This window comes from Colletes gigas, unplaced genomic scaffold (assembly GCF_013123115.1).
Source record: "Colletes gigas isolate AHSC1104 unplaced genomic scaffold, ASM1312311v1 Colletes_gigas_Sc00073, whole genome shotgun sequence".
In the NCBI taxonomy this organism is placed as follows: Eukaryota; Metazoa; Arthropoda; class Insecta; order Hymenoptera; family Colletidae; genus Colletes; species Colletes gigas.
The window spans coordinates 235,526-248,452 of NW_025106702.1; the positions used below are offsets into that span (position 1 = coordinate 235,526).

General features: G+C 42.5%; 1 protein-coding gene across 1 annotated transcript; it reads left to right on the forward strand.

Moving 5' to 3' along the window:
• The first annotated feature begins 226 nt into the window (after window positions 1-226).
• LOC122403776 lies at window positions 227-880 on the forward strand. Its single transcript, XM_043407508.1, has one exon. It carries the CDS (start codon window positions 227-229, stop codon window positions 878-880), a length of 654 nt encoding a protein of 217 aa, XP_043263443.1.
• The last annotated feature ends 12,047 nt before the right edge of the window (window positions 881-12,927 follow it).

The window sequence follows — 12,927 nt, forward strand, 5'->3', positions numbered from 1 at the left end:
AAGTGGGTGAATTGAGTTCATCATTACAATCCTTTCCTGTACCGATCCCCCCACAAACTGGTGACCCCGACGTGATTGTCGACGCGGGAGTGAACATTTTTGGTGCGAGGTGAAAATTTTTAACGTGACAATATTAGTGACTTTTTCCAGTGACACTCGAGCGTGCCGGTGCTAGTGTAAGTTTAATATTAGTGGCTTTTAGAAACAATTACATTAGCGCGAGAAAATGCCGACGAGCAACGAAAGTGCGGGTCCGTCGATGGTGGCTACGTCCACAGCCGCGCTCGAACGAATCAGTTTCTGTGTGCCGGATTTTACCGCGGACGATCCAGAATTATGGTTCTGCGTTGTGGAACGCAATTTCGCGGCAGGAGGCGTGACGTCGGACGGCATTAAGACCAGCTACGTGACAGGTGCGCTAGGTCCGCGATATATCGCCGAAGTTCGCGATATACTCCTGAATCCACCGCCTACCGGCCTATACGATACGTTAAAGAAGGAGCTGATCCGCCGGCTAAGCGTATCCCAGGAGCAGAAGGCGAGACGGCTCCTGGAGCACGAGGAAATCGGTGACCGCAAGCCGTCACAATTTCTACGACACCTGCGTGGCCTCGCGGGCACATCTGTGTCCGAATTGCTGCTGCGGACTCTTTGGCTGGGCCGTTTACCGGCAAACGTGCAGGCTATTCTGGCGACGCAGAAAGACACGGCGCTGGACAAGGTCGCGGAATTGGCCGACGCGGTCACAGACACCATGTCTGGACGTCCCGTCGTAGCCGAAACCACGTTTGCAAGCACGCCAGCACAACCAGCCACGGTGGACGCCGTAACGGAGCGAATGATGCAACTACTATCACGTTGCAAAGCCAGACCGAGGTAATGCAGGGCCAAATCGCGGAATTACGCGCCTCGCGGAGGGACCATCGACCCTTCCGCCGCTTCGACCGGAGACGCAGCGCTTCGAGGCGCCGGTTTAATTCACGGGACCGATCGCCAACGGCCAGCGGGGTGTGCTGGTACCACGCCAGGTATGGAGCCAGGGCGCATCGTTGTGCCTCGCCCTGTACGTACACCATGCCGGCGGAAAACAATTAGGGCAATCGCTGATGGCGGCTAGCGACTCCAGCCCGACGTTTCGCCGTCTTTTCGTCCTTGATCGGAGCTCGGGTACGCAATTTCTGGTCGACACTGGAGCCGACCTCTGTGTATTCCCGAGAAGATCAATCCGCGGACCATGTGCAAGCTCCGACTACGAGCTTTCCGCGGCGAATGGCACCCCGATCGCGACATACGGCACCAAGACAATGACTTTAAATTTGGGTCTCCGTCGTGACTTCACGTGGAGGTTCATCATTGCCGAGGTCTCCAGGCCGATCATCGGAGCGGATTTCCTCGCCCATTTCGGGCTCCTGGTCGACGTGCGGAATCAGCGGCTGATCGACCAGACAACGACATTGACAACGAGAGGCGCACCGGTTCGGGAGAACATCCCCAGCATTAAGCAGGTACAAGGGGAGTCTATTTTTCACAAACTGCTGCAACGCTTCCCGGACATCACTAAGCCGAGCGGAAGGCCGACCGAGATCAACCACGGTACATATCACTATATAAGAACTACCCCAGGACCATCCGAAGCTAGCAAACCACGGCGGCTTGCACCGGATCGATTGACCATCGCGAAAAAGGAGTTCGAAGACATGGTACGTCTGGGTATTGCGCGACCGGCCGACGGTAGTTGGTCTTCACCCCTTCACTTAGTCCCAAAAAAGGGGGGCAATGCGTGGAGACCGTGCGGAGATTACCGTGCGCTTAACGCGCGCACGATTCCGGACCGGTATCCGGTTAGACACATTGAAGATTTCGCTCAATCATTACGCGGAAAAACAATTTTTTCTACCATAGACCTAGTCCGCGCATATAACCAAATTCCGGTGGCAGTAGAGGACATCCCGAAAACGGCAATAACGACTCCCTTCGGGTTATTCGAATTTCCATTCATGACCTTCTGCCTCCGTAACGCGGCTCAGACCTTCCAGAGGTTCATTGACGAGGTATTGCGAGGGCTAGATTTTTGTTATGCCTACATCGATGATATTTTAGTTGCATCCAATTCAGAATCAGAGCATTTACACCATTTAGAGATATTATTTAATCGCTTTAAGCAGTATAGTGTAGTAGTAAATTCGAGGAAATGCGTTTTTGGGGAAAGCGAGATTAAATTCCTCGGGTACATAGTATCGAAGGAAGGCTCTAGCCCGTGTACGGAGAAAATTAAAATAATTAAAGATTTTCCCGAACCGGTAACCGCGAAACAGTTACGCCGCTTCCTGGGTATGGTAAACTTCTACCGACGTTTCATACCCAGGGCGGCCCAGGCCCAGGCACCATTGGATGACCTCCTGGTCAATAACATAAAAGGGAAGCAACTGATTGCATGGACACCTGAGGCCCGCGACGCGTTTCGCCAGTGTAAAGAAGACCTGTCGCAGGCAACTTTATTAACGCACCCCAAACAGAACGCACCCGTCGCTCTTACCTGCGACGCCTCGAATTTTATGGTCGGAGCCGCCCTGCATCAACGCATCGGTAGTGACTGGGAGCCACTTTCTTTCTTTTCAGCAAAACTTTCACCGTCAGAGCAAAATTATTCCGCATTCGACAGAGAATTATTAGCTATATATCGGTCGATAAAGCATTTCCGCCACCTTCTCGAAGGCAGACATTTTATAGTGTTCACAGACCATAAACCTTTAATTTTTGCATTCTCTAGTAATTCCGATAAGCATTCACCAAAACAAATCAGATACATAACTTTCATCAGCAAATTTACGACCGATATACAACACATTTCCGGCCGCGAGAACGTTGTCGCGGATGCTCTGTCACGAATAGAGACTATAGAAAAAAAATTAGATTTCGAAGCTCTGGCAACGGCACAGTCGCTCGATCCCGAATTACGAGCTTTGATGCAGGGTGAATCAGGCCTGACATTTAAACAGATGTCTGTTCCCGGTTCGAGCGCGAAAATTTATTGCGACGTTTCAACAAACTCCGTGCGACCCTTCCTCACAGCCCCTTTTAGACGGGCTGCGTTCGACGCACTGCATGGGCTCGCGCACCCAGGTATTAACGCGACGGTCAAATGCGTAACACAGCGTTACGTTTGGCCGTCAATAAAAGCCGATTGTCGTGAGTGGACCCGCGCGTGTATTCCATGTCAGCGGAATAAGATAAACAAGCATGTATCCGCGCCGCTCGGATCGTTTCCTCGCCCGTCAGAACGTTTCGAGCACGTTCATCTGGACATTGTCGTTTTACCGGTTTCCGAAGGGTACCGTTATTGTCTAACGTGCGTAGACCGTTTTACACGATGGCCTGAGGCCATACCCTTGCGCGACCAAGAAGCCGCTACCGTCTCAAGGGCCTTTTACGAAGGCTGGATTTGCCGTTTCGGAGTCCCCGTACGCGTGACCACGGACCAAGGGCGACAATTCGAATCGTACCTATTTAAGGAATTAAATTCCTTGATAGGTTCGACTCACTTACACACCACGGCGTACCATCCAGCAGCCAATGGCATGGTGGAACGATTCCACCGCCAAATGAAGGCAGCGATCCGATGCCACCAAAACAATCGATGGACAGAGGTGCTTCCGACCATCCTGTTGGGCATACGCGCAGCATGGAAGGAAGATTTAAAAACAACGTCCGGAGATTTAGTTTACGGCGAGCCTTTACGCCTGCCAGGCGAATTTTTGTCGCCGTCACCGAATAGTCGCGGCACCACCGTGTTTGCTAAAGAGTTGCGACGCCATTTCCAAAATATCGGACCGACTGCAGGATCGCGACATGGCAACTCGCGAATTTTCGTATACAAAGACTTAGCTCAGTGTACACACGTTTTTCTGCGGCGAGACTCAGCGAAAGCCATGTTACAGGCTCCGTACGATGGCCTATACGAGGTCGTAGGTAGATCAGATAAGGTCGTAACAATTAAGATAGGTAGTAAGAATAGCGTAGTTTCTATCAATAGACTTAAGCCAGCATACACGATGGAGGAAGAAATTGCGACACCACCGGACCAGCCACAGGTAATACCCGTGCGGGTCCCGACGCCTCCCAGGACCGAGACAGCACCGCGCGCAGCACAAAGTCCGGTAACAATCATACAACCTTCGCTGCTACCTGTGCCAGTGCCTAGCGTAGCACCTGGTACCACGCGGTCCGGTAGGCGAGTCCGATTCCCAGACAGATATCAAGCGGGATTCTCGTAGTGTAGGTTAAATACTAGCGGGGTGATGTAGCGACTTCGTCGCCACTACGTCTCCGCCGAAAAACGGTAATTTTTAGTTTCTTTTGTAAGTGCTTGTACGGGCCCGGTCAGGGTCGATGGGCGCACATGGCGACCACCGGTGCAAGCCTGGGTTTTTCCAGCGGCCAGGAAACTCATCGACGCTGGCCACGCGGCCGAAACATTTTGCCCGCCAAATTCGGCGTCGTTTTTGTGAGAGTCGGAGATACGCGCTGTCCTTTTCCTAGACCGGGTATAAAACCCCGGTAGGACAGAGGGCACGAGACAGTCCGTACTTGAAAACATCATCGCGTGCTTCGCACCTCACCTACGCGGTTCCCTATCTCACGTTTTGTTGTACACAATCAGAATAAAACACTTGTACTCCCGCAATCAAAAAGTGGGTGAATTGAGTTCATCATTACAATCCTTTCCTGTACCGATCCCCCCACAGGATCATTAACCTGAGAGGGCTGGTGACCGCATCCTCGCATGGCATCTCGGAGATTGGAGCGATAGCTCCCGCGGATCAAACACTGGTATGAATGTGTTGTGTGTGTGAATGAGCTGCGGTCGGTGACTCGCGGATATTCCCGTCCCGACCCCTCCGGGGTTGGTGAGTACCTGACCTCTGCGAGAGTAATATGGGTAAACTTCGGTGATCCTGTGAAACCGCATGTTAAACGTGGAAGAACCGCTCACTCACCAATTGACTGGAGCTTATGGCGGGGTTGAAGCGAACTCACCGAGCGCGGGTGTGGAGTATTATCCGGTCAATATTTTCTCGTACCCGGAGCGCCGTAGGGTAAATCGGCGCACCGTCTAGCCTAAGGTTTGAGTTTGGCATCGATTCGGATCCGGCATCGCTCATTCAATAGGGGTAACGTAAAACCTTTAGCATCTATTATGGCACGGGCCTATCCCGTAACATTTTTCTGTAAAGTCAATTTGGTGTCGATAGGGTTGACCACCCGACAAGTTGCTTCTCAGCTTCGGCATCTTTAAATAGGATTTTCTATACCCGGGGATAGTACCGGTGGGGGTTCCATGATGGGCGAACCGGAGGACATAAACCACTTTACATATGGCGTCATTAACCCTTTGCGGACGGCTATCTGCGGACAGCAGCCCTTACATTTTTACCGTTCTGGACGCGTGTCTGCGGACAGCAGCCCAAGCATTCTTATCGTTCGGGACTCGTGTCTGCGGACAGCAACCCAAGGAAATAGGATCTACCTTATATTTAGAACGAGGACATTTGTTTTTAGTATACTGCCGTATATTCTATGCTCTCGATTGGTTTCTTTTTGTGCCTTATCGTTCCTTAATCTTAAATGCTGGATTCGTGCATGAGGACAACAGTCTTGTACGAATCTTTCAAACGAGCACATCTCTTGTATTACAGTTCTGATTTCCATATAAAGTTAATTATATTTATATATTATTATTTGGGCTATTATATATGAAAATTACCCTACTATAACATTATGTCTAAAAGAAGCAGGAAGGATGTTACATTTTGTGACATCAGCAGCAGTGATGATGAGTTTTATGTTGAGTCAAGTGACAGTGACGAAGTTATGGAAAATTCTTCTTCTGATAGCGGAAGTGAAATACAACGTGTTGTACGAAAACAATTCCGCCGTTTCAACATTTCAAGCGATAGCGAAGATGAAGATGAACGGCAAAGAGACGGACGAAGCAAATGATGATTTCACGTGGAGGAACATCGTAAACCAAGATATAGAGGGTGTCAAAATCCCATTTACGACTGGACAAAACCTGTTGGTCCTCAGGCGGGTCACCAATATAACGAACCCATTGAGTTTTTCAAATTGTTCTTCACAGATCAATTAATGAATAAGGTACTGGAAGAAACCAATAAATACGGACGTGCTAAAATAGCGAGTAAAAATATCTCAGTACATTCAATTTGGAATACATGGGTCGACGTAACGAAGAAATATTTAGAAGAGATAGATTTCTTCAGATTTTTTGGATGCTCCACACAAATGAGAAAGCAGCATCTGCGCAAAATATGAGAACACGAAGCGAAAAAATCAGTAATTATTTACATTACCTTGATAGTTTTCTCGGAACTTCGCATCAGGTAGAGAATTGTCTATTGACGAAGCAGTAGTCAAATTCAAGGGGAAAATAAGTTTTATAACGTATAACCCTAAGAAGCCCACAAAATGGGGGATACGTATATATGTGTTAGCTGACACTAACACCGGACATGTACAAGCTATTCTACCCTATTATGGTAGTTTGACCACGGAAAATCTTGTGCGACCTGATCTACCCGTTAGTTCTAGAATTGTTCTGGATCTTTACCAGAAGGTATTAGATTTATACCCAGAAGTTGCAGGGCACATTATATTTACGGATAGATATTTCACTAGCATACCACTAGCAAATGCGCTGTTGCAAAATAAATGCTATTTAACCGGTACTATACAAATAAATAGAAAATACATTCCGGATGTAATAAAGAAACCAATATTTTCTGATAACAAAATTGCTGCGTATAGGTCTGATGAAATTTTGTTATTATCTTGGAAGGATAAGAGAATTGTTACACTGCTGAGTACTTGGGATACAAGTGCAACCAGAAAAATAAACAGAAGAATGCGCGGTGGTGAATTTCTCCAATTGGAAAAACCCGTTGCAATAATAAATTATAATAACTACATGGGTGGGGTAGATAGGGCCGACAAATATACTTCCACTTACTGTTTTATGAAAAAATCAAATAAGTGGTGGAGAAAATTGTTTTTTTGGGGTCTCGAAATGTCTGCTGTAAATGCATACATAATGTACAAATTTGTACAGAAGAAAAACAATCGAAAGCCAATTCCACAACTGAAGTTTGTGCGACACCTCATCGATCAACTCGTTGGCGATTTTTGTGACGGATCTCAAAGGAATATGGATTAGTCTACCTCTAGTGAGTTACAAAGACTAAATGGTCACTTACACATCATTCGTCATGACGATGATGGAAAGTGCAGGGACTGCGCTGTGTGCTCAAATAGGAAAATAAAAGGAGGAAAGAAACAAACACGTTTCTACTGTGACACATGTCCGAAAAAACCATTTATGTGTGTAGGCAACTGTTTTCAGAAATATCACACTCTTGGAGATTTTAAAATGTAAAATTGAAATTATCAATAAAAAGTCTAATAGACATCTTGTAAATCATTTAGCAAACATTTATTTATACAGTACGAAATATATAATTGTTGCAAACGAATCTTCATGCGTATACTAGTGTCCCACGAAATGCTCCCAAGTCTCCCAGTCCAGGCGGACACTGGCGCGTTGGAAAGTCCCGTTCGCAAAGGGTTAAAATTAAAACAAATGACGGGAATGGAGGGAGACAGCGCGGGATCGCGAATCGCGGCCGCTGCTGACTCACAGGAAGAGGCGAATACGGAGAGCGTGGCGCTGAGATGCAGGACAAATCCTAAACCCGGCACCAGCTACTCCAGTTCTTCGACGGTGACAGCGTCGAGGAACCAGGGTGATTGCTTTATAAATTGAAAAGCGGCTGTTGCTTCAACTGCTTAGGCCAGGGGCATTCGGCTTCCAATTGTCCGTCCGAGAAAAATTGCGCTCGCTGTGGTCAGCGGCACCATTCGTCGCTGCATTTACTTGAATCCGAGCAGGACCGGGGAGAGGGGATCCGTGAGTCCACTGACGCGGCCGCGGAGCAGGTAGAGGGGAGCCCGTCAAACACGTCGACGCACAGTGGGGTATTTACACCGGAAAGTTGGAAAAAATTACCTTTACATGGAAACCATTTTCAAATGAGGTAGAATATAATTGTAATGCAGAATGTATATATAGAAATAACATTTTAATAAGAAAATATATAAATAACATTTTTCAATTAATGAAATTAATTGTCGCCAGACAATGCGTTCGAAGTGTCTTCTTCAGACATTTCTTCTTCGGCATATTCGGTCTCACTTTCATCTATAGAAACGATAGGATCAAAAGGGAGAAATAAATCCAAACTTTCTTTCAGGAACGCCATTGTTTTTTTTCTCCTAGGTGGTCTTAAACTAGTTAAAAGGGGATCAGAAGTTAGTAACAGTCTATTGATGACATCCAAATTACATGCCTTTCTGAAACACTTTCTGGCATAACTTTGTCTATACTGGCGAAAATGTTTGTTTCTCGCCTCGGCTTCTTCTTCTGATAATTGCCCAATAGGCAAAATTGCATTTTCTACAACTTTTGGTCCGTGAATTAATATTTTGTGTGTTGTGGGTGACATGGGATACCACCCATATAATCGAACGTACATTTCTGCTGTCTCTGTAGTATACGTTACAAATTTATGTGTATTAATTTTATAACCGCTTGATATCACTTCTAATATTACTTTAAATTTATAAATGAGTTCTGCATCAAGTCCTGTTTTTTCCGATGATAACTTATGGTCCATAAAAAACCTTCGACTGCAATTACCATCGTTTGTGTTGCCAAAACCTGGTTTTGGCATATCAACAATAATGCTCATTTTTTTTCTGAATTCTTCTTGAATCTTTTTTCTTCTTTGTTCCACTATATACTTTTCATTTTCACATCTTACTTGCCACTTCATGATTGGTAATTTGTAGGATACATGAAGTAAATGTTCAAATAACCGTATTCGAGCATGTAAAATTGATAAACCTAATTCCAGTGATTTCGGATTGACTTCGTTTTTTATTATTAAATTATTTAATTGTCTACCAGTAGCTCCACAAATGTAGCATCTCATTGTTGAAGAAGTGTTTGTAACAGCATTGCATATTTTACCATGAAGCATAGTGAATATTAAATTATGTTTGACGGATATGGATCTATTATTTTCTGCAATTTTCGTTTCTTGTAAACTCCTTATCTTCGTTTGTATATAATTGACTTCTTCATTTATAATATCAACAGTTTCCTTCACGAATCTTATTCTTATTGGCCTGCAATATCTCGGGGATGATGGTACCGGATTTTGCCAAACAACTCCTTTATCAGTGGAATTGATTAATTGCAATGGTACTAACGAACATTGAAATATATTCGCATCAGTATCGGAGCTATTTTCAAATTTCTGTTTATATAACGACTGCTGTGAACCGTCACACCCCCATTTACTTATCAATTCAAATGTATTGCTATCATTTAAATTACTTACTACCTCTTTTAAATATAGTAATAAGCGGGTTGCCGTATGGTTTAATAAATTTTGTAAGTTTACCTCTGCACAAGTCGTGGTTATAGTATAGGATTCTGGAGGAGGATAGCATTCCTTTTAAAATTTTTGAATAATAGAATAGCAGGGGAATAATTTTTTGTCACTACTTCTAATCACATCATAGTCATCCCTAGATAATCCTGCTTCCACAAAAATTGAGAGAGCTTTTAACTTTGGGAACTGTTTTCTTTCTTCATGTTCACTATTTAAAAGTTTCCTGCATTTGGCTGCAAACGTAGGAGATTTTACAATCTCTTTCAATATTACTGCAGCATCCAGCAAGCCGGACGATCTTAGTTTCACTTCCGTGGCGAACACTAATTCCTCTAAACTTACATTTTCTCGAAGTTCTTCCGTTTTCTTTCGTTTGGCACGTTCACATGATAGCGAGAAAGATTTTGTTGGTCGCCCTACTTGAAATTTTGCAATAGGTATCTCCACTGTTCCTTCAAGCCAATATCTATTCTTTATTTTGAAAGCCTCCTCCATATATTTGGCTAATAACTATCTGCGTCTAAATTCTGATTTTAAATATGAGATTTTATGCTTAAACTGTTGTTGTTCACTTTCTGAATAACTATTTTGGCTCAATAAAAAATTTTCAAGAAATTGTAGTTTTTCGTTAATGTTTAAATTTCTCTGTTCTTGCATTAAATTAAATAATTGTATCCGTGTGATCATCTTTATTTTAGATTTTCCCGCTGTAGTCTCCATTGAAGAATTCTCTTTTAATAGCTAATAAATAGATAACATAAATATTCTAAATGTCGAAAATAATTAATATGACGAAGTGTGAAATATGTTCGTACTTACCAAATGTTATAAAACAATTTATACAACGACTTCGTTTAGAAAACGAAATATTAGATATAATAAATATATCTAACATACACTTAATATTACTATTACACAAACAACTATATAATACACTATACAACACGCTAAACTGTATAATTAAATATGAATATACTACACTGCTAAAACTATATTAAACAAAACTTAAATATGATAAAAACGGAAAACAGTAATACGTAGTTATAAATGCTTTGAATCGTTTGTCGAATGTGTTGTCTCAGAAGACACTGCTAGAACCGACTGAAGGCATAAAACAAAAACCTTCTTCCACTGATTATTGCGTAGCTTCATTTTGTTCTTTATAAACATTTAACAGAAACAGAAGAGTCGAATATTATACCTTAAGGGGACCCGGCCGTGTCCGCGGCTGCAACAACTGACGCGAGGCAGAAAGAAAAGAAGGAGTTCACTTCTATCTAAATTGTCTATCAAATCAAAATCTGGACGAATCTGGAATAAACCTTTATTGATCTTTAATCACAAACCTTCACGGAATAAAATGACACAAGAAAGAGTACCGGGACTCACCCTGAACCATAACAAAATGATTAATAAAGTCTTGGAATTAGAAAAATAATTATTGATCTATTGAATATCATAAAATATTAATAACTATTAAAAAATATATGGAGAAGGAATCACAACTGTATTAAAGTGTAGCATATACTTTTCTCAAAATATAAGAAAAGTGAAAAATCAGATAAAGTTATTTCAAATACTAGAAAATCTTTAGTAAGTAAATGATACTTCAGCAAATAGAAAAGAAATAAACTGTTACCATAAAATTTTCTGATTTCTAACGAAGTACATACACTCTTTTATGAATGCATAAATGAACAAAGCAGTTATGGTACGGTATTCTATCCGTATTTCACTATCTTATACAACAAAAATAATGTGGTTTACACTAAGTTTTAAAAAATGACTTTTTTCCTGGTTTTCGGTGCAAATACCCCACTGTGCGACGCACCTTTGTGAATCGCGGATCAGCGACTCGGGTCGCCCAAACGTTTTTCTCGCGACCGCGAAAGTTTCAATGCCACTGTTTGGGATTTAGCTTCTAAGTCCTACTGAAGTGGTAAAAAAGTATTTTATTTTACTGATATTACTGTGTGCACTTTTAACCACGGTCTAATTAATATTCTGCTAATTATGAAAGTTTTGGAGACGGATATTAGCCTTCAAGCATACAATTTTTGTCTTGAAGCCGATGCTAAGCGGATCAAGCACGCGGCGCTGTCTTTGACAGATGCGGCAAAAGAAGCACGCACCGGCCTCGTGCGTCGATTAATTCGACGAGGAAAGAAAATGAGGAAGAATATTTGAGCAGGGAAGGGCAGCTTTATGGTCCTAGGATAGCAGATTAATGGTAAAAATGTTTAAAGAGTCAAATTTTCCCTTTTTTATGTCCATAACATATCTCAAAACTTTAAAGGCGTTTTTCTCGAAACTTAGAACAGTACGCAGTGTTATTTCAACAATTTTCATTCTATTCACTCCATATCTTTAAACTAACATTCCGAAGAGAAGTACGTAGGGGATCTTCGATAAATTGATTTTAACATTATTTATTGACAAATGGTTGCCCCATTTTTTTTAAAATTAAACTTTTTACTTTACATACTCGCCAATCATACAAAAATTAATGTTTCAAAAATCCCCTACGTATTTCTCTAACTATACTCATGCAGATTAAGAGAAAATTTTTGTTTTTTCCAAGATACAAAGGAGGATGTTACAAAAGTGTCAAATTTGTACCGCGCCAAAATATTTAGAAGGCATCATTCTACAGATTCTGCACTTCGAATTGTGCACAATTGTTTATAGTAAATGTGATCGGAAAATGTCAGTAGTCGGCCGAAAGTACCGTTGTACCTTCAAAGGTTGGTTCTACTGACCGTGGCGCGTAATAATGCTGGTAGTCTTAAGTATTGGGAAAAAACTATTGTAAAAATGGACTCGACGGACAACTATTAACCCTTTTAGTGCCGAATGACGATATATCGTCGACAATTTTTTTACCAGCATTACATTAGCAAGATCTCTGTTTGAGAAACACATATTTTTATCCGGAACAATACGCAGCAACAGAAAATATATTCCACCGCAGCTCAAACAGAAATTAGAAGTGGGAGAATATAAGTATTTACAAAATCGGGAGATACTGTTATTAGCGTATAGAGAAAAGAAATCACAGATAAAAATGTGTTACTATTATCAACATATGGAATAGCCGCAAATAAGACGACTGTAATCAGAAGACGGAATCAGCAGAGAGAAGTTGAAAAACCAGCAATTGTATCTGATTACAATAAGTATAATATATGGGAGATATCGACGTCTCAAATATGATGCTTTACACATATTTGGATGAGAGAAGTTTGGAAAAAAGTTGTATTTTCCATTTTTTCACGAATGGTTTTGAATGCATACATTTTATACCAAATGAATACAGAAGGAAATGTTATGACTCGACTGGAATTCATAAGCAATATCATTCAATCGATAACAACAGAATGGATGGCGGAAAAGGGGA